Here is a 22,976-nt window from a genome sequence, read left to right as displayed (position 1 = left end):
AATCACCTTTCTTTCCCATTCTGACATTCAGTTTGGAGTTCAGGAGATTGTCTTGACCTGGACCACACCCCTAAATGCATTGAAGCAACTGCCATGTGATTGGTTGATTAGATAATTGCATTAATGAGAAATTGAACAGGTGTTCCTAATAATCCTTTAGGTGAGTGTATATGTGATTTTTGGAGCTTTAAATGGTCTGGTCACCATTCACTTGCATTCTAAGGACCAACAGAGTTGAGATATTCTTCTAAAAATCTTCATTTGTGTTCAGCAGAGGAAACCTGACCCCCTGGTTAAGAACCAATCTTACAGATGGATTGGACAGATCTTGCTTCATTTTCTTTTAGAATTTTATATACTGTATACCTGCATCTGTTTGAGTTGGTGAAGTTGCAGTCTTAGGTCAGAGACGTTTCTCCTGAAGGTTGAGAGAATGGGGCATATAGCAGGGTCTCCGACAGGGGCCTGTGCTGAAGGGGTGTCTACAGCACAAACTCCTTGAGAAAATAACAATTTTCAAGTTATTGCTCAGGTAACAAAGTGAATGGTAGGGTAAATATCATGGAACTACTGTACATATGTGGTAACCACATTAAATTAAGCATGATTTACAGAAGCAAGTAAGGAGGGTGAAGGGATCAAGTGAGGTATTGAAATTATACAAATATTTCAGTATACTTTATGTTGATTTTGCACAGCAGAGAATATAAATAACTGACCCTCATTATTAATGTTATGAGCAGGAGATGTCATCCTCAACGATTTCTCACTACATTGAAAAATAAAATCGTGATTTTTAAAAACAGCAACATTATGCAATGTGTTTGAAATTCAATCTAGACACTCCTAATAGAACTTAGCAAAATATGAAGTTCAAAAATATTTTGCTGGACACAATATTACCTTGATGTCTCTTTGGTCCCCTTGAAAAGAGCATTCTGAACAAGTCCAGTAAGACTTGCTATCTGCTGCTCCATTGCTTTTATTCTTTCACTGCAAAACAAAGTCCTCATCACTATAGATTTACTGGACAATAAAGACTATAACAATTAAATAAACAACTTAATGAAAATGTTTGCAGTCCACCAAGCTGTGGATCTAATTGTGGGCACTAGGAGGGAAATATTTCGCCTTTCTCTGATCTTCAATAGAGATCTCTTGTGGCAATCTTTGATGATTTTGCTGTGAATAGTAGAAAATAATCATTGGCCTTTGCTCTTAAATGTAGAACCTCTGTCTTTACACAGTTGAGTTGGTAACCAAAGAATGCCTTTGGAATAGTTGGGAAATCACATATAGAGTATTTTTACTGCAAGGATGTTTTTATTTCATTTTTAGGATTTTTTTCCACTTTTAATTGCCAGAACATTAAAAAGAGGACAGACTCGAACCTGTGTCTCCCACATGAGCACCAAGGTTCAAGTGTAGACCATGTGTGCTAACCACTTGGGCACTGCTCTAACAATCTGCATTAAATTTAAAAAGTCACATTCACTCTCACCTCTGAGGATCTCCGGCTGACACGTGTCCTTGAAATGGCCTTTCCCCATGACCGGGTGGAAGGTCAGCAAAAACAGGAGAGGCCAAGTTGCCTCTCACCCTGGTCATGACCTCCATGGTTCCATTACTGTCCTTACGGAAAGACCTTTTAACTGGTGATGCCCTTTCCACTGCCACTCCCTGCATGTCAATCATTCTGACCCTGTGGGGGGAAGCAGGCGGAGTTTTGGATCCCATGGAGGTGATCTGACTGTCGCTGTACTTGCGAGATTTCTGTCTGTAGAGGGTGTGCTGCTGGTCTTGACCCTCTGTGTAAGCACCAGTAGACTTGATAGAAGAGCGATGCTGGATATATGCCACCCCATCTGGGACATCTCCAGTATGACTGCCTTGAGAAGAAGCGACGCTGAGCCTGGCCTCAGGTGTAGTGTGACGGTCTCCATACAGTGGAACACTCTTGCTGCTCAGATCCTCGTCCGGTTTTACATCACGCCGCTCCAAGATGGCACTAGCACAGTGTGTGATGGAGCGATTGGGGGGAACGCTGGACAGACGGTCCCTTGGTAATGTAGCGCCACCCGGCATGGAAACAGAGTGACTGTAGTGGGTTCTGGATGGGGAGGAGGGCATGGAACGAGGTGTAGGTGGAGACAAGGAGCCCTGGATTGAATGGATGGGACTGTGGGGAAGAGTATGCACTGGGCTTTGGCCTCCCTGTTGATGTCTGCTGCTATAAAGCCTCTCTTTTGTAATCTGGGGATAGATGGAAAAAGCTTATCACACTAGGGCGAAGCAACATATTAAATATACACTATCTGTTTGCCATGATCTTGCTGAAAATATAAAATTAAGCAACACTTTGAATAACTGCCATGATTTAATTTACTTTTTATTTGGCCATGAAGTTTCATAGATTGTTATTAGATTAATTTCAAGTCTTCGAGGCTTGTGAGTATGAGCATTAAGATGTTTTAAAAGAGTTGGTAAGTTCAGTTATTTTATGTTTAAGTAAATCAAATAAAACTTCAGATACAACGATAATGGTAATTCGTGTCATCACTCTAATTAACTACATGACATCCTCCACAGAGATGATATGAACCTGGCAATGTAATCTCTTTAAATTCATGTACTTAAGTACCTACTTTGTACCTCCAGGTCAAATTGAAATGTTATAAAAAGTTATGAGAAAGCTGTATAATGGTAGAAATGTTCAAAATGTTATTATAAGTATACTCATAATTTCAGCAACTCCCCCCCCCCCCACACACACACACCTTGAGATATTTCACAAAACATGGGGGCTTCCCAAAAACGACAGGATGTCTATGGGCGGAGTCACAAAACACACTGGGGAGCCCCCTGCCTTTCAGACCTTTGTATTGTAATAGAAGTTGATAGAGAAAAAATCTTTAAGTGTTTGCTGCCATTTAGAGGAACAATTTAAGACCGAAACTAGATAGATAGAGAAAACAGAGCCTTTATTACAAGCTTTTGAAGCTTTTTTATTACAAGATTTTGAAGCTGCTTTTGGGCATCCCCTGTCTTTCATATCTGTATATTGTTGTAGAAGGTTATTGAAGGGACAGAGCCATTATTACAAGCTTTTGAAATTGAAAATAAATTCTGGTAAATTTGACCAAGCTGGGGGTCAGGACCCCCATCTGAGGGTTGTCCCCTAAAATATCATTAAAATATGTGTATTGTAAATAATATAATGATATATTCTTAAAATAATTGTTTAAGAAATAAAATAATACAAATGCAAACAGGGCAACAACAAAAAAAAACTTGGTGTCCCCTTCAAAAATTGCTCTTGAAAATTGTTATGTTTATTGTCCCCCCCAACATTTTGATGAAATTTTCGCCCCTGCTTGTGTGGCATTATTCCATTAAGTTTTACTTCAACATTTTGGTATATAAATAATGCTGTTTATTACTAATTAAATTGGTGCATATAAATTAAAATGATTACACCTCAGGTGTAAACAACTCAATGACAGACAGTTGTTGGATCTGAAAAGGTTCTAACCTTTTAATAAATTTATGCCATGAAAAAAGAAGATTAAAAGATGTTTCCGGCTTTCAGACCTATAAAACCTTTCAAGAGAAGTTTTCCTGGTAGGAAACTACACACAAACAAAATGTATATGATTTATGTTAAGAAATATAACAGATCTGAACAAAAGATTGAATCTGAGTAAAAACACACACAATAGCCCTGCCCAGACCTGTCTTTGTACAGTGGTCATGCTTAAGTGTGCTGTAATAAAGCCCACAGACAGAGTGTGTGTGCAGGTGAATTATTCCCCATTCAGAGCACACCAGCAGCCTCTGCATTTGCACAGAAATGAATAACATTCTCCAAACCTGTCTTTACAACCTCAGGTCTAGTTTTCAGACCATATTCACTTTGCACTTGTGCACTTAATCAGGGATGGGGAGTAACTATAACTAAATGTAATGACACTAATAACTTAACTACATTTTTCAGTAGCATGACAGTAGTTGATTTTTTTCTTCCAATAACCATCCTATTTCTTCCAACAAGTAGCAGTGAAGCACAACAAAATGCTATATCGTTGTTGTGTGCACACAGCTTTACTACAAAGCGAGCTGAGGAAGTAGTCAAACATGCTTGCCTAAACTGTTCTCTTTCCCATATGTACCGTTTGAAAGTCTGATTCATTCTAGTTTTTGTTTGTAGTGCAAAAATACTTTTTTCTAAAAGAGTAGCTTGACTTTAATTTAACTACTTTAAATTGTGAGTAACTTCAACAGTACTGTCTCGACACTGCATTGAATTTATCTGGCTGATCATTTGGAGTGGTTGGTAAATTAACATCAACTAAATGGCATGACAAAACAAGTTGCTTCTGTAAGAGTTTCTAACAGTTAAGTCTTTCTAACATTGCTGCTTAAAGAAACAAGACATAGTAAGAATAGGCCAAGTACTCAAGTGTGATGATACATGCAAAGTCAGGCATGTTAAAACAGGTGCAGCCTTCTTTTCATTATTGTATTATCTAAGCTAAAAAATGTGTCTTCTTTCAATGGGTAAATAAAGAACTCCATTAAAATGGCTTAATTTTCACATATGACCACAGGAACCAAACACTGCAAACACACCTTTAAATGTTAAATCGCGAGGGACTGTTAGCTCAACAACATGTCAGAAGTGATGCAAAGCACCTGGGAATGTAGAACAATTCATCTAGCACCATTGTACATGAGTCTTTCGTGAGATAACTTATTTGTATGAAGGACAAGCTTCAACTTTGCAGAGATTTAAAGCACTAATAAACAGCTAAAATGTAAGGCCAATATATTATCGAGCCAAACATTATATAAAATGGGTCATTTTTAAAGCCCTTCAAAACAAGTGCATTACATCAACAAACATGTCCATGCATGTATGCTTTCTCACACTCTCAGAGGACATGTTTTACACAGTCATATGTTTTTCTAGTTCCTATCATCCCACTGATATGACATTTGGTTTAGGATATTTCACCATAGCAAAAGCATGTGGGAAGAATGTTTGGAGGGCTTACAGTTTTGCCAGTGAAACTCCTGTAGGGTTACAGGTTGAAACACTTACGCAGGTCTCACATCCCCTAAACACAATGACACGGGTGTCGACACACTGTGTGGCGATAATATGGGAGAGGCCGGAAGGCTAGCCAGCTGTGTAGACCAGGAAAATTGAAAACATATGGAAAGTAACTTCATGTTGTAAAATGCGCAGCCTCCTGTACAAAAAGCACAGAGTGAAGGCATGGCTGGAAAGCTCAGATCTGACTATACTCAGGATGGGCCAGGATGATCAACTGGTTGACTATTCATCCATCAACCTACTAGTTGATTTGTGAGCTTGACTAGTTTATCTAAATTTCTTTGCTTTAATCTTTTTAGCTGCAGTGTTTTAAAGGGGATGCATTTAGAGACTCAAGTTTTTGCAGAGGGTTTAAGCGTGCTACCATTAATTGTTAGACTGTCTGTCAACACACTAAAGCCCTCTGCAAGAAGTTGCTCATCCTCCTTTAAAGCCCTGCCACTATCACTATCAAAGCATCACTCAAGAATTACTTCAATAAATGCTTTTGAACTTCAAAATGCCTGCTGAGAGCAATGTTCCCATTATAATGCATTATCAGATTTTTGTGAGGACTATTAATTAGCTTATTTATTTGTGAATATCTGTCATTCTATTGAAGTGCAGCGCTTTGCATACACACTGTATATCCCTAAGAAAATTAGTTGATAATATTGTTACAGTATATTATATAATTTTAAAGAGCTCCTTGCATCATGTTACTATATCTACTTTTTTACTAAACGATTTTTGTGGCTTGTTGTACATATTGTGGCAGTTTAGTAGTGAATGAAACACTAGAGGCGCATTCATGTAGGTTGCCACCCATCCCGCAAAAAATCGTTCAAGTTCATAAATGTAACTTTGATATTCTTTATTAATTTTTCCTACGGTGCAGGGGCTTTCTAAAAAAGTCAGTCAGCCAGCACAACCCCAAACACAAAATATTGAGGTCAACTGGCCAACCCAATATTACCCATTTTATCTCGATACTCCCTTGTAATTGTAAACTTTTCCTTGCTGAATAAATTAATCATGACTGATTGAAAATAGCGCATTTCTTCAATTGCATTGGTAACTTGTGTGATGCTGAATATACACCACAAAGTGTCATGTGCAACATAAACAAAATAATTACTGAGTGCACCTTTAAGATCGACTAAGGTCAACAAACCACCTAGTCAATTTAAAAAAAAACATGCAGTTTTGCACATTTAGGTTCAACTCATTACTTCCAATAATCTTTGCTCAGGAATGTTCAAAGTCCTCCAACTAATATTCTGGAATCAGGTTGACAGCTTCAACCCACCTGTACAGCAGTAAATGATACTATAATAGCCTTTCTCTAGATTAAAAATGTCAGTTAATTGCATTGTGTTGGAAGCAAACCCTGTTATATTGATAATGTTTTCAAACATCTGGCCAGTTTTCCACACTAGAACTGGTTATGAAGGCTGCAGAAGCCCAAATAAATAGCAGGCTTCTTGTAGTGTTGGTGGTGTGTTGGTGCAGACAGGAGCTGATCCTTTCTCCACTCTCATTAGAGCAGAGAACAAGGTCAGATGCTTCTCCATTTAATTTTTTCTTCCAGAGAGTGACTGGAGCTCTGATTGTCTCATGACTTCACCTCAGTTCTTCTCTACACCCGGCCAAAGAATTTAATCCCTGGCTTTGTATTATGTTCTTCCCAATCCTCTATTGACTGCTGGACTAGAGACAGGGATAAGAGAGCAGGAGACAGAGCAGTTCTCTAGAAATGCTTTCAAATTAGATATAGAAAATTGCACAACAGCTCCAAAAACGTGTATCTCATTATCTTAGAGGTGCAACACTGTGTGTAGCCTTGGGGCTTAAAATGGTCATATCAATTATCACAGTGTATTGGAATTATATGCAATTTTCATGCATTTGAAAAGCTGCCATGTGCTACATTTTAGACCTTGTAGCTTATCACGATATTTGATAAGATTAAAGGGATAGTTCACCCAAAAATTACAATTATTTCATAATTTACTCATGCTCCTGCTATCCGTGATATTTATAACTTTCTTCTGTTGAATACAAACTAAGATTTTTAGGAGAATATTTCAGCTCTGTAGGTCCCCACAATGCAAGTGAATGGGTATCAAAAATTTGAAGCTACAAAAAGCACATAAAGGCAGCATAAATGTAATCCATATGACTATAGTGGTTAAATCCATATCACCCACACCTATATAATAGGTGTGGGTGAGAAACAGATCAATATTGAATTCCTTTTTAATTATAAATTCTCCTCTCTGCTCAGTCGGTGGTGATTTGCATGAATACTACGAATCGACAAAAAAGAAGAAGAAGAATGTTAAGGTGAAAGTGGAGATTGATTGTAAAAAATAAATAAATATTGAGTCAATTAAAAGGGACATTTAACCCAAAAAGGAACATTCTGTCCTCATTTACTCACGTTCAAGTTGTTCCAAACCTGTATGACTTTATTTCTTCCATGAAACACAAAAGTAGATGCAAGGCAGAATGTTAGGGACAGACAGCCTCAGTCACCATTCACTTTTATTTTATGATAAAACACAGCAGTGTTATCAGAAGAAGAAGAAGAAAGAAAGTTTAATTTGAAGATGTAAAATTATCCTATTGTACATGTTTGTGGATCAGTGTCGTAAATTCAGACTCATGGCACTTTAAGGATTCATCAAGCATTTCCCTGAAACATTTGTACAGTTGGGTTTGATTATAGAGCGAGATGTTTGGAGCATGTTTCCAATTAAATCCATTACTCAAATCCAGATGCCACATTTTACATAATGAGATAAGGAACTTTCATCGTTTGCCTCATTGGTTTATTGGCCTGTAGAGACAAAGGTATCATTCTGAATCAACTACATTCCTGACAGAGAAATTACTATAATGTAGCACACTATGCAGCAAACACTACTGTACCTACTGTATTGTGTAATTTAGCCAACCAGCAAGAAGACAAAGTTATCTGCAGAGTTAACCTGAGGAGAAGCTTTGCTAAAGATGAACACCAATCATTATAACTGCAGCAGATTTTATCCTGTCATGAGGTGGAAAGACCAATCAGTCAGCCCCCATCCAACACGAATGGGTGTGGCAAGTATTCACATTAAATTCTATACTCTAAAGAACAGAGGCAGAACCTTAACCTTCACACCCTTGTCTCCTGTCAACACCAGCTGCATACAGTGCTGAACAGAAGCACTTTTTTGCCAAAAAGAGATTTTCTTTGACACACACAAAGAGTACTAATAGCGTGATAGTTTTGTGGGACTGTGGTCACACTCTTATACTCACCCTAATATCTCCATTATTGGCTTTTGCGTTGTGATTGAAGGCCTGGGCTGGGTCTTTGTGATACACCTTCAGGCAAGAGTGTGGTGTGATGTTCCTGTAAAGACAAAAAATAAATGTATCTTATATTGTGTCACCTGGGTTTAAGGGGATTGAACAGTTTGACAAATATTTCCCATCTTGGGTGCTTTGTCAATGTGTAGTGAGATTATTTCCAAGATACCTGTAGACATTTCAGAGGGAAAAAATGCAAAGTGTGATGGTGTAAATAGTGCAAAGAACAACTAAAATGCCTCAAACTTATATCGAAACAGAGCATTATCATAAATTTGCACCTCATTGTGACAGAAATGTGAGAAACGTGTCAACACAAGCAACAGGTTTTATGAGGACTCTCCATAGACATAATGGTTTTTATCCTGCACAAACGTTATTTTCCATACCCTAACCCTACCCCTAAATCAAACCCTAACAGAAAATGTTCTGCATTTTTACATTTTCAAAAAACATAATTTAGTATGTCTTATAAGCTGTTTTCCTCAAGGGGGCTGAGTGATTGTCCCCACAACGTCAAAAATGTCAGGTTTACTTTCCTTGTGGGGACATTTGTACGTAGGGAATACCTGGACACACACACACACACACACACACACACACACACACACACACACACACACACACACACACACACACACACACACACACACACACACAAAGAGATGGATCACACTGTCATTGCTGACTTGTTAGGGAGCCGCAGGCCAGTGTAGAATAGGGTGTGGAAAAGGGAGTCACCCAACAGGCTGTGCGTACTTAAAATCAAGCACTCCCTGCAATTTTCTGCACTTTAAAAACAACAAAAGTGAGCTTACTGCACTGCATTAACTGCACATGAAAGGAAATGTCTGCATCATAACTGCATACTCCATTGAAGCATCCCATTTTAGGCTTGGGATGTTTTATATATATATATATATATATAAGGTCAACCATATTTAATTAGCACATTCTGCTAATTAATAGTTCAATAATTCAAGAAGAGCATCTGCTGCAAACTTAAATATAAGTTTATCATGCATCCTTCCTGGTGTACATTGCACTGCTAGTGCACAGTGACACACTTGATATACTCTGACAAATTGTTTCCTCATTCAAATTGAAACAGGCTAAGCTCCGTTACCACTAAATCACACAATTGACAAGAGATCGTATTGCACAAGACTGCTGCAACACACACCTGGCATCAGTTAACTCATAGTACATATTCCTCATGTCATCTTTGACGTATATGGCCACACTGGGAGACTCCATGGTCTTCATGGTGAGGAGCTGAGGGAAGGCACTGACAAACAGGGCCCTGATGGTGTCTGCACTTGTCACCTCTTTGGGCATTCGGATCTGTTTGGTCTCCTCTCCATATTGCAGGTAAAGTACACCTAAGAAAAAATTAAATGAGAATTCACTACCAGCATGTTATGTAAAAAAATTGCTGTACTTTGGAAGTGCATTAACTATTGTTATGTTATCAGATATACAGAATATTTATTTATAATTTATTTTGCATTTATTTATTATTATTATTGTCCCATTTACCCTCTCTAGTGTTTGTATTTGTGGTTTGTTTTGCTGTTCTCTTCCTTTTTGACAGGTTGCGCCTATTAAAGAGATAGTTCACCCAAAAATGAAAATTATCATAATTTACTCACCCTCATGCTGTTCCAAACCAGAATGCCCTCTGTGAAACACAAAAGGAGATGTTAGGCAGAATGTTAACCTCAGTCACCATTCACTTTCATTACATAGAAAAAAAGATGCAATGGAAGTGAATGGTGACTAAGGCTAACATTCTGCATAAAATCGACAGAGTTCCATGGAGGGAAGTCATGCTGGTTTGGAACAACATGAGGGTGAATAAATTAAAGAATTTTCATTTTTGGGAAAACTATCGCTTTTAATTTGCAAATGGTGTGGTTGGTCCATTAGAAAGTAAACGAGCACTGAGTGGCTTTAGAGAAGTGTGTTTCTTATTGCAGATTCCTGCATCTCTCTCTCCATTTTGTGCTTTAATTGTCTTTTTATTTAATTTATTTATTTTTCCTTGGTCACTTTTGTTGAAGCAATCCATGCTATTTAACATACAGTACACGTAACTGAATGAATACATTTTGATTTGGCAAATTGGCTTGTGTGTCTTCATTTCTCTTTATATTGTAATTTGAGTCGTTCCTAACACTGTGGAATCACTAAAAGCTGTATAAATATTCCTTAATTCAGACAGTATAGTTTAGACTAATGAAGGTATTGATGGTAAATGGTAACAACTGCATTCCTTCTTGTGTTTGGTATTTAAACCTTCATTAAAGGAATCCCTCAAGACAGTCAAATGGGGTCTGGTATGAATGCAGTGTTAGCGTTATCTTGCCACGTGACACATGATATATGGAAAGAAAATGTACCGTTTGTTCCTCAGCTGTAACATCAACCCTTAAAATTAAAGCTTTTCCAAATGAATGACCAATTATAGCGAAAGAAAGCTCAGTTTTTGCATAATTATATCAAAATGTTATTTCAAAGAGGAAAACATGTACAGTAGTTTATTGTCTGCAAATAATTTTCTTTTTTGAAATATAAACTGTGCACACTGTGCTATAAGGCTACACTATGCTGTTTTTTTTTTAATCTTATTTCATGGCATTGCATGCTTTGTGTCTGAGGTAAAACAAGAACTGCAAAGGGCAGCTAGAGCTGGCAAAAAGGCATGGAATTTTTCAACCATGTTAGGTCTGCCATGCCCAAAGGTAAGCACTTTGTCACAGCATGTTGGAATTTAGATTATATTTCAATAAGAATGAAGGTAAAAAAGAATATTGGAATGTGTTTGTAAGAAACGGCAGTGTGCGGGATCTTTTCTTGTTTATTTTAATAGTAATTATACTAAAAGTAATGCTCTTCAGGTTCATCAACCACATTAAAATATTAAACAAAATTGTTAAATAAAACAATAGGGGCTTAGTCCTTAAACACATACCTTTGGTCCTAAAAGACCTGGCACCTCATATCACCACCTGTGCCTCATCCATTTTCTTGGAGTTGTACCCACACCTCTTTAGCATTCCTCAATCTATCTCTTATAAATATTGAAAAAAAAAATAATAATAATAAAGAAAAAATATCAAAGGTGTATGACCCTTGGTATGAAATAAATATTTTATTTTCACTTCCATAAATTATATTTTTTAGGATTATTTCATATCTATATAAGTTTACAACCACAGGATATCTATTACTTTGTTTAAGGAGAAATTAGTACTAACTTTCTATAGGATATTTATAAAAATAAATACTATATCACATTGGTTTTCTGTGTGACAATGGTGAATTATCTGTATTCCATATGTGTGTACACGTACAGTACATAATATACATGCTATTTCTTACTAAAGGTTGCACTGTTGTTTCAGTGATTGACCTGATTTACATTTGACTTTGCTATTTGATGAAGAAAAAACATCAAAGTAAATGATATCAAGTACAACACATGAACAGTATGATGTGACTATTGTCATTTGGGTGTTCTATTTAGACTCAGTAAGTGCCTGAGAAAATACTTATGTGTAGATTATTGTGTAGCTCAATATGGTTTGACAGCCAGTTGTCTCTCATGACATTTCAGTGTGTAAAAGCAATGAAACCTGTTCTAGATTTGTCCTGATTTGTAGCATTATCTCTTTGATATATGAAAAATAAAACAACAGTATACGTATATATATATACCACATTTTTTTTTGTATTATTTTATAATTGCTTTCAAATATTTTGACAATCTTACACTATCTGGCCATTTAGTAGATCCATTTTTGATAGATAAACGTGTCGGTTAAGAGTAAGCGTCTAAGAGTGTTTGGTGAAATTCCCATGCATTTAAGGGTTAATGATCAACCCTTTCTAATATTAACGGATAAAAAGTCTTTGGAATTAATTTTCACTAATATATGTTCCCTTTACAAAAAGCTTCACTACGATGCTGCGCTGCTAAGCGCTACGGGGAACAACTCTAGCTGTGAACCGAGCTGAAATAGTGTGTGTAACACGTCAATGAACATTGACCGGAATTTATAGCCTCGGCTGATGTAATCATTAGATGCACCTGCGGCCAGGCTATAATGGATATGTCACCAGGTGTCGTCAGAAACTCTTTTTTCAGAGCGATTCTGTTTCTGTGTGTTTCACAAACCCTGTCAAAACTTTCTTTCCTCTGTTAGGAGTTAGAATCAGTTAGGCAGTGTGCAGTGAACATCTCTTTCCTCTTCTGTTTAGAAAATATATATATATTTCTAAAAAAGAAAGAAAAAAAAGAGAGAATGACTGAAAGCCGCAAACGGTGCGTGTTCCCCTCTTCTCGCTCTATAGCTGAAGACGACACACATCAGTTTTTGCTGTTTGTTTGGGGGTAAGAGCACGCTGCTCTCGCGTTGCAGCAGGGCGGGTGCGAGCACTACGATTTGTTTTAACAGGCAGAGTGTGTCGTGCTCGCCTCGCTTGCTTCCGGGAGTCAGCACTCACGAAAAAAAAAAAGATCGTTCGTGGGGCTCTTGCCTGGATTTGGCTGAGGAGCAAGAGACGGGTTGTTCCCTTTCTCTCACTTTCTCCCCAAACCCAGCTGGTCCTTCACATGATCTTGAAGCGCGTTCCGACGCTTCTTCAGATCATGAGGTGGATCGCGATTCTCTTCCCTCCTCCGAGCTTTCCGTCCGCGATAGAAAATCTACGGAGGAATTGCTCGATGTTGTTACTCGTGCGGTTGCCAGATTGGACTGGCCACGCGAAAAAGAGATCCCCAAATGCTCCAAATTAGGGGATAGATTTTATCTTCCAGTCTAAGAAAGGGAACGCCTCATGGGTCCCTTCCCTTCTTTGATAACCTCCATGAAGAGCTTTTTCGCTCATGGAGAACCCCTAAAAAAAAAAAAAAAATAAAAAAAAAAAAAAATATATATATATATATATATATATATATATATATATATATATATATATATATATATATTTTCTTCCCGTGTTCACATACCCTTGACGTCATTATATTCGACTATCGTGGTTGCTGAGGCACGGGGGTATTCAGTGATGCCGCTGGTCGAAGAGACGCTGACTGAATGGAGGCTCAAAAGCAAAGAGTGGTGAGTCGTGCTCCTCCTCCCAGGGATTGGGGACAGTCTCACCGCCCTCGCCAGCCCCCGAAGCAAGACCTCAGAACTATAAATTCTTGTAAGAGAAAACCCTGACGGTCTTGCGCCTAGATTAGGGGGTAGCTCCCCTCGGGACGGGGCGCGTGCTTCACTTCACCCCTCCCGGTACCCACTCGAAGCCCCTCCATTCCCGCCACCTCTTGGTATTTTGGGTTGCAGAGGCTTCCGTCAAAATTGGGTGTTTTCGCTGTTCCTGCATTTTATTCAGGACGCGAAACACTCGACAACCCCTCAACAGGAAGTGTTAAAATATAATACCCATCTCAGAGATCCTGGCAGCGTGGAAACTTCTGCCGGATATATTCTTTTCTGTGGGTCTTATAAGGGCGTCAGGATTTAATTCACTCGCCGCTTTTCTGTGTTTCAACGGCGTGTTCTCACTACCGTGAACCGGATTTCTTTTTATGTAAAAAAAAAAAAAAACTCAATCTCCTGGTTAAAGGGGCCATGGTATGTGTTCCCCTTCCAGAGAGAGAGTTAGGATATTACACTAAATACTTCCTGTTTCCCATGGAGGGTGAGGGGTGGCGTCTGGCTTAGATCTTAAAGCTTGAACTACCCGTGAGTGTTCAAGTCCAAGATGATGCCTGTCAAGACGGTAGTGTCTCAAGCCCTACAACTCGTTTGGCTGGTCACCATCGATCTTGTGATGCACTTCTATACTTCATTTAGAAGTTCTGCCACAACATGGAAAGTTCCTGAGGTTCACTTCCGGGGGTGAAGTCTTCCAGGGTCAGGTTCTTTCACTCAGCCTAGCCCTTTTTACCCGCACATTCACAATGCATGATGTAGCGCTGGCTCCTTGCAACTCCGGGGCATCTGCATTCTGAATTATGTAGACGATTGGCTGATCCTAGCGCAGTTCCAGGAACTGGCAGTTCAGCACAGGGATATCGTCTTAGCTCATCTGTTTCTCTGGGGTTGAGGCTCAACGCCAAGAAAAGCGTCCTCTCTCCCACTCAGAACACTGTTTATCGGGGCATCGTATGGAGTTCAATAACAATGCGGGCACAACTGTCTCCCGCTAGGATTGAGTCCATTCAGATCACCCTGAGCAAAGTCAGGCTAGGTCAAGGTTGCACTGTTATCAGTATCAATGATTTCCAGGTCTACATGACCCAGAATGCATCTGTATGCATTTCTTTCCCCGGTTTCTCTGCTCCCAGGAGTCTTGGCGATGTTCACCAGCAAGGGTCTTGCCTCCTATTAATGGCGCTGCACTGTCCGAACAGGATATATTTCTCGGAGCTAATTCCTCTCCTCGACGGCTCGCCTTGGGCGATTCCGAACAGGGTGGACCTTCTCATCCTTGGCCCGAATAGTGAAACCTTTCATGTCTGGCCCCTAAGGGTACCAAATGAGGTTCACAGGGTTTTCTCTTGAGATTATCGAGACCATTTCAAGTGCTAGGGCTCCCTCCACTTGGAACTGATCTGGGTAGATTTTACAGGGCAGAAGAGGACCTCTTCGCCTCTGTTGATAGCGCAATGTCTCCTCTACTTCTCCCGAGTCGCCTAGCGCCCCGGGCTGATCGTAGTAACGCATACATAGCACAAATGCGCCTGCATGCGTTTCCTTCTACTAAATTATTAACTGTCAGCGGGCACTTGCCTCGCCACTGCCAGGTTCTATGTGGCCACTGCGGTTTGCCACGGCTTGGTGGGCGGGGTGCCCTCAAAGAGGCATCCTCATTATTGCCCGGGCCTACGAGGCGCGCGGTCAAGCTTCGCCAGTAGGTTTTAGGGCGCACTCTACCAGAGGGCTCTCCTCCTCTAAAACCTTGGCTAGAGGTCTCCCTCTGCAGCAAGTTTGTGATGCGGCAGGTTGTCCTCTCTGCACACATTCATTAGATTTTTATAGTTTGGATGTTTTGCCAATCCGGGCTCTTATGCCCTTGAGTCGACATCTCAAGCTCATGTCTGGACAAGTTTGTGATGCGGCAGGCTGGTCCTCTCCGCTCACATTCATCAGTTTTTATGACAAGTTTGTGTTGCGATAGGGTTCTCTTCGCACACAGTCATTGAACTTTATGGGTTAGATGCTTTGCTACTCCGGACTCTTATGTCCTTGAGTCGACATCTCAGCCCATGCCTAAACGAGTTTGTGATGCAGCAGGTTGGTCCTCTCCACTCACATTCATCAGTTTTTACGACAAGATTGTGTTGCGATAGGGTTCTCTTCGCACACATTCATCAACCTTTATGGGTTAGATGCTTTGCTACTCTGGGCTCTTATGCCCTTGAGTCGACATCTCAGCTCATGCCAGAACAAGTTTGTGATGCGGCAGGCTGGTCCTCTCCGCACACATTCGTCAAAATTGAATGGTTTAGATGTTTATGCTACTCCGGGCTCTTATGCCCTTGAGTCGACATCTCAAGCTCATGTCTGAGACCTCTCGCGTTTTTGTGAGTACACTGCACAACCGTAGGGGTCCGGACAGCCCCAAGTGCGGCGGCGTGGGTATTGCATTCCCCGTAGCGCTTAGCAGCGCAGCATCGTAGTGAAGCTTTTTGTAAAGGGAAGGTCTCGGGTTACATGTGTAACCCTTGTTCCCTGAAAAAAGCGGAACGAGATGCTGCGCTGCTTTGCCGCACTGGGACGTCCCAGGACTGCTCTTCAAAAAGAAGTATCTGATGACACCTGGTGGTGCATCCATTTATAGCCTGGCCGCAGGTGCATCTAATGATTACATCAGCCGAGGCTATAAATTCCGGTCAATGTTCATTGACGTGTTACACACACTATTTCAGCTCGGTTCACAGCTAGAGTTGTTCCCCGTAGCACTTAGCAGCGCAGCATCTCGTTCCGCTTTTTTCAGGGAACAAGGGTTACACATGTAACCTGAGACGATTTCATCAGTCTCTTCACTATTCAAGTGCACACACAAAGAAAATGGCCAAAAATACACCAAGTTAATACATTTAGAAGTTGTGAGACTGTACTATACCTAATGACCTGTCCTTGGTCTGGTAAGTTGACTTGACCACAGGAAGGCTCGCTCGGGAGCGGCTGCCTCGTGTGAAGGCAGAGGGCGCTTCTCCCTCCGACATGGCCTCCAAAGAGTGGAGGGAAGCCAAAGAGAGATTCTCCCCTGGCTCCCCTACAGCCGACTGGGTGGTTACACTGTGTGCAGAGCTTCTGATCTAAAGGACAACACAATGATCAAAGCAGAAGTTAGTCAAAGAGTTTTGCATCTAAACAGACATACATAGGTTGCTTATTTACTGTGCAGGTAGTGTAATTCTGAATGCCAAGATGTGAGCAAGGTCACTGCCATAAAATGTTATGCTCAATAAAAGGCAAGACCACAGAAAGGCCAGAGAGGAAGGTGGAGAGATGCTAAATGCTGTTTTATAACTCTAGATGCCGCAAAGGGGGCATAGAGAGTTCTATTCAGTAAAAACAATTACACAGAGTGTCATCCGAGAGGACAGAATGAAAAGTAAAGATGATGTCATAGTCCTTTATTTAGAGTACACATACACAAAGGCTTGCAAACTGTGTGCCTGAAAGTTATTAAATGAAAACAATTATCTACTAATGAAAAGGGTGATGCAAGGTAGCAGTCTGCTGTAAAAAGACTCGTGCATGCAAATATACAACTGTCAACATGTCTTCAAGTCAATTACAACTCAGTCCTGTAATTTAGCTCACACATAAAAAAAAAAGATTTATCTCCAGTCACACAAAAGCAGTAAACGCACAAGGAGCAATTAGTGTGTTCAAGCCTTATACTTTTGTAGCATTTTTATATGCACACACCAAAGTGCTAGCTGGGTTGTCCTTCTAATAACACCTTATGGGGCTAAACTGACGGCAGACAAAGGTTAGCGGATATGCCGAGTTAAGATCTCACCCTGAGGCTGGAACTCATTGCTCCCTCCTCGTCAATAGGAAGAACCAACAGGCGGAAGATCACATATTCTGAGTCAAAGTGTGTCTCATCACAACAGCAGCACAACTGACCTGCTTTGACATGCACGTCTGCCGAAAAACCACCGTGCATGACCACAAGGATCTCAATCCTAGCGGTGCATTCTTCGTCAGTGGTTTTGGTGACACCACAATTATGAGGTCAGCACAGAGGCACACAATTACATCTTAGACTGTAAGTCTGACACCAGTATTTCCGGACAAATGAGTCACAAAATAATACTGTAAACACCTTACTCTATTTCCAAAACTATGAGGAAGGAATTTAAATCATAACGTTCTTTTGTACCTTTTTTTTTTTTTTTTTAGTGCATCTCCAGAGATTAGCTCAAGCTCTTAAAATGTTTTAAGCAAAGAGTACTTCATCGTGTTAGCCACAGTGGCTGCATTACAAATCTGAGACACTTTCGATCTGAGGTCTTGTGTGATGCAAATCTAAAAATAAGTTCTGTTCTCTTAGAGATCCAAAAACCTCAATGACACACAGCAGCACACTTGTGCAGGTCTCAATCCCATAAACAGTATGGTCTACATAACCAGTTGAGTTTAAACTCGCCCTGCACTCCTGACTCAGGATGTTCTCTATTTTACACAATGCAGGACAGTGAGCAGGATGTCATTCTTAGCTGAGGAATGAATAGAAGAACTGATCAGAGGCAAACTGATGCCAAATTCACCCTTTCACCACTACACTGACATTGTCACATGATGCACAAATAGTTTCTACTGCACTGTAAAAAGAATATTCTTAATCAGTACTTTTGTCTTATTTATCAGTAAAAATACCTAAACATACTTAAAACATGATGCATTTACTCGAGAAACAAATAAGGTAAAATATTAGGTCTTAATTTCAAAGAAATCTAACAAAACCTTGTGAGGTTTATGCTTAAAACAAGAAAAAGAAAAAATGTATCCAATTTCCTAGCGCTAATTCTAAGTGCAATTTTTGTGCCAGAACAAAGCACAAGTGGGTGTCTGTATGAATGTTTGCACTATCTGTGGGTGTATGCACGCAAATTGCGGGTGTATAGTATGGTAATGAAGTGGTGCAAAACACAATTTCCTGAGAAATAGGTAATTTCGCAAAGAAGTTTCAAAACCATGTCTGTTTTCAGCGCAAAGACTAAACTCAGTTTAGTTTACTCTGAAAATATAGTGGAACATCAAATTATGTCCATGACAATCATTGTTGTAGAAACATTGATCATGATCTATAAATATGCAATAAATTGAATGGCATCCATGCTAATATTTGTTTCCCTATCTCAACCTCGGGACTCCTATTCTGAGGTCAACAGAACCTGCTGGATCTAGTTCCATTCCTGGTTCATGTTTTACTCCACTGCTATGTGTCACTGTGTGATGATGACTAAATGCAGCTGGTGCCAGCCAAACATCACTTCAGTCTATTATAATGGACTTCAGAGGATGAACTGATGCCAAATCCAACCATAAGACATAGGACACTTCATATGCCATTGTCTGAACTTTGGACTTAGGATGGACCACACCGAACCTCACCGAAATTACCGGCCAGGTTGATCTGCGATACACCTCACTGATCTCTGCCTGCATCACCTCGGTCTATTGATGGACTACACTCTTGAAATGGAATACATAGACTAACAAATGCCAACAAAACCCTTCATCAGCCAATTAACAAGAACAATGCATCTATATGAACTTCTGCAGTTATTCTAGGATAGACTTCAAAGACATTAGTCATTAATTTTACAGTTCATGCAAAATCTATGTTTAAACACTGACCCTTAACACTTACTTAGTTTAATCATTTTAAACCATGACTTGCACTATACATAATAATAAGTAATATTGGCATTATATTCATGATGTTAGCCAGAGGGGAACTGGCCCCCACAGTGAGTCTGGTTTCTCTAATTTGGTATGATTTTTGTTTTCTTTTGGGTTTTTTTAACACTTCGATACTTTGATTATATTTTTGTTTCCTTTGATGTGTAACTTGAATTTAAAAATATTTTTGGTAAAACAATTTTGTGTTTCAATAATTTCATTACATTTTTCAGAATCAAAATCGCCCGATAGAAGTGAAGTGAGTTCCCATATAATCCCTGTTAATACTAGCCATGATTTGTGAGTCAGTAGATGATATTGTTGTTAATAATACTTACATTCTCTATAATTTAACGGAGCCTACATTCATATCCTGAACCACTTCTTCCATGCGTATGAAAGGAGCGTGTCCCATTTAAAGGGTAACTAAACCCTAAACCAACTTTTTTTAGTTAATGATCTGTAAGCATGGGGCTTTAATAGTACTGGTCATTGATTCAAGTAATTTTTTTGACATTTGTGTATAAAGTGTTTTAATTCTACAATATATGGTGTAAAAACGTCTGAGTGCTGCCCTCTTCAGGTTGAACGGTGGCTACTGCAGTTGAATTTTGCTATTGGCTGTTGCGGTACTTCGTGACGTAGGCGGTGACAGCTGACGTAAGCAGGTTCCAGCTCACCACGCCAGATTCATGTACATGTCGTCTTGCGACCGTGTGATGAATAATAATAACATAGAGTCTGACAGCAGCTGTCAATTAATCCGTCACTACGAGTCTCAGGTGCCCCCACCCACCCCGCTCAACCCCGCACTCGGTTCGTTCCCTCTATCCCCGCCGGGGTCTGCCCACTTTTCCGGCATTTTCAAATATTTCTAGTGGGTGGAGTCAGACTCTGAGCAGGTGTTTAGTTACCCTTAAACAAAGACACAGTTAATGCACAATATAATGTACATAAGTCCATATTTGTATTCTAATAATTAACTGCACACAGTCCATTTACATACCAACTTCTTATGAATGTGCTGTCTTTGTTTATATAGCTGGTGCTTGAGGGAATGGACTATATAATATGGCGCAGACGTTGCAATAATCCAAGCAGAACCTCAGAATTAAATTGCACTTGACCTAACTAGAGCCTTGCGTGCATGATTTTACCAAACTTTCACCTAGACATAACCCACGCTTGCACGAAAATACCAAAACTTCATGGCCATGCCCATTGACTTTGCACTTATGACTTATCGCTGAGCTTAGCACTTGCTAAATAGGGCCACTAATATCCTTTAACTCCTTATGACATTTTTTCTTCATGTAAATGTCTTGCTTTAAGGATGTTTAGATAATTTTTATAGGAAAAGAAGACAAAAATACAAAGAAATTACATTTTGTAGTGTGGCTTTGTACAATGAGTAAGGTTTAATTTACCTCCTGTTGAGCAAATTTCAGAATCCTCTTTTCAAAGCCTAAAACTGTGCTGACTGATAGAGAGCTATGCTCTTGCAATTCGCTAGGCAACATATTTAAGGTCTAGGCTGAGACTAGAAAGTGATGAATATGAGTTAGATGTTATCTTTGCACAGGTGTTGCATTATTGGTCAACTAACAATCGCTCATGTGTTCACATGCAATGGAAGAGCAAATAATAGCCTTTTATCTTCACTTGAAAAACAACATTTATGGTGCGTGACAGCTGGGATAATTCCATAAATGCAAAATGCAATGGTTCATTAAACGTATTATTTGTGTGGATTAAATTAAATAAATAAGATAGCATTCTAAAGATTCCTTTGGACCGGAAGTTTGAGAAATGGAAAATCACTAATTCTCAAATTAGCACATTTTGAAAAAGAAGTCAACAACAGCCACTGCAAGTTATACTTGTTGAGAACATTATTAACCTTGGATTTTCTAGCTCCAGATGCCCAAACTGTAACCAGCAGACCAGGGATTAATTTGACACAGATTCCACACACATATGCAAGCCGTGCAAACATACGTTTTCTCTCAGACGTTGTCAGAATTTGTTACCTGCAGTATGCAGGGAAATGGAAAGAGGCCAGAATACAGGACTTTATAGCATAAGTCAGGGCTTGAAGGGAGCAGTTTGCATGGTTCACTGCACTCTCTTCTAATCACAGGCAGATGAATGGCCAGAGACCATGCTTCATCTGAGCTGGTCTAATACCAGGTCTGTGAAAGCACTGGCAGGGTCAGATAAATCATACGTCCATCGTCTGAAGAATATTGAAGAGAGAAAGGAGGATGAAAGACACACTCCCTCTCTTGCTGGATGGGCTTGAGTATTATTCCGTGTCGGGAGCATGAACACAAAGAACATTTACAAAAACTATGCTCAAAAAGTCACATTACATTTCAAGAAACCAGCTACTGTGAACATAAGTGATTTACAAGAGTTGCAAGAAAGGCTCGACATCTAAAAAAAAACCTTAGAAGTTATCATGCAGTGATGGTATCAGATGGTAATACCATGGCACTGCATGATCACTATAGTCATGTACCATATCCAAATAAACTTGATAATAGCATAATTCTTTATTCATGCCAGACATTGACTACGTATCAGTAGTGTTTATCTCATAATATGATCATTGTCAAAACAGCCTAATTGATTTGCATTCACATTTCTAAAAGTCTACTCTGTACAAATTCAGTTTACACAACCATTATCATTTCCTCAGTATTCCAGGGACATGCAAAGTGTTGAAGTCACTAATAAAAAAAATGACGCATAATTTAGTTTATTGGTCTTTTAAATGATTGAAAACCCATTCACTCAATAAATAGATAAAATATTTAAGGCTATTTTTTAAGATTTACGCATTTAAATTTCATAACAAAATTCCATCAAATTGAAATAAATGAATACAACTTTTTTTTTTATTTACTTTATTAAAGATTAATTCATTAAAATGTATCAATTTTAAATCTAAAATTATTATTATTATTATTATTATTATTATTATTATTATTTTTACAAGTGAACGAGACTAGCATGGATCTGATTTGCAGACAATATCAATTTAATTCACAATACCTTAACGCAAAACCTGCGAAACGTCCACCTCGATTCGTCACACAGAGGATCAGGGCATATTCCGTGTATTAACAGTAAGTGTCAATACCAAGTCCAGAGTTTTGTCTGGAAACTCCGTAGAGCTTCAAAAACGTCTATGCAGGGTCAGTTGGAGTGCGCGTTTCCAGTAAACTGTAAGAGAGACGCACGGTGACATCAGCGTCTTTACATAGACACGCCCGCCTCTATGAACTTACCTGAAAGACTTGTTGGGCTACAAAATGTGTAAGTATTCCAGGCGAGGTTGCGAAATGTGCAACCTTTCCACATGCATCTGTTACACCACCTTCTTATATACTACAACGGAGGGCAACTTCTAAAAGTCGGAAAAACACTTGAGGTGTTTGGAGGGGACAAAGTGGAGTATGTGCCCCTCATTAGCAAAAAGGAACATGTAAAAAAACGTAAATAAAGGCAATTATTATTATTATAATTATTATTATTGCAAATGTAGGCTAGCTACTGGACCTAGATAAGCATTTAAA

At 39.3% G+C, this 22,976-nt stretch overlaps 1 protein-coding gene across 4 annotated transcripts in view; it reads right to left on the bottom strand.

Annotated features, from left to right (window-relative positions):
- Positions 1 to 22,976, bottom strand: part of LOC127648863 (sickle tail protein homolog) — a 79,749-nt gene that overhangs the window by 19,586 nt on the left and 37,187 nt on the right. For 3 of the 4 annotated variants that reach the window (XM_052133666.1, XM_052133670.1, XM_052133667.1), the window contains exons 3-9: positions 16,595 to 16,790; positions 9,639 to 9,837; positions 8,405 to 8,498; positions 1,502 to 2,253; positions 904 to 993; positions 720 to 769; positions 367 to 497 (exon numbers count right to left, since the gene is read on the bottom strand). In XM_052133666.1, coding sequence (XP_051989626.1) covers positions 367 to 497; positions 720 to 769; positions 904 to 993; positions 1,502 to 2,253; positions 8,405 to 8,498; positions 9,639 to 9,837; positions 16,595 to 16,790 — 1,512 coding nt within the window. Of the gene's footprint in view, positions 1 to 366; positions 498 to 719; positions 770 to 903; positions 994 to 1,501; positions 2,254 to 8,404; positions 8,499 to 9,638; positions 9,838 to 16,594; positions 16,791 to 22,452; positions 22,601 to 22,976 lie in introns of those variants that run through there. The other variant, XM_052133668.1, reaches the window with a different exon arrangement.

The sequence above is a fragment of the Xyrauchen texanus genome, chromosome 9 (assembly GCF_025860055.1).
Source record: "Xyrauchen texanus isolate HMW12.3.18 chromosome 9, RBS_HiC_50CHRs, whole genome shotgun sequence".
Lineage (NCBI taxonomy): Eukaryota > Metazoa > Chordata > Actinopteri > Cypriniformes > Catostomidae > Xyrauchen > Xyrauchen texanus.
Note: the sequence above shows the minus strand (reverse complement) of the source record. Positions and strands in the feature narration are given on the sequence as shown.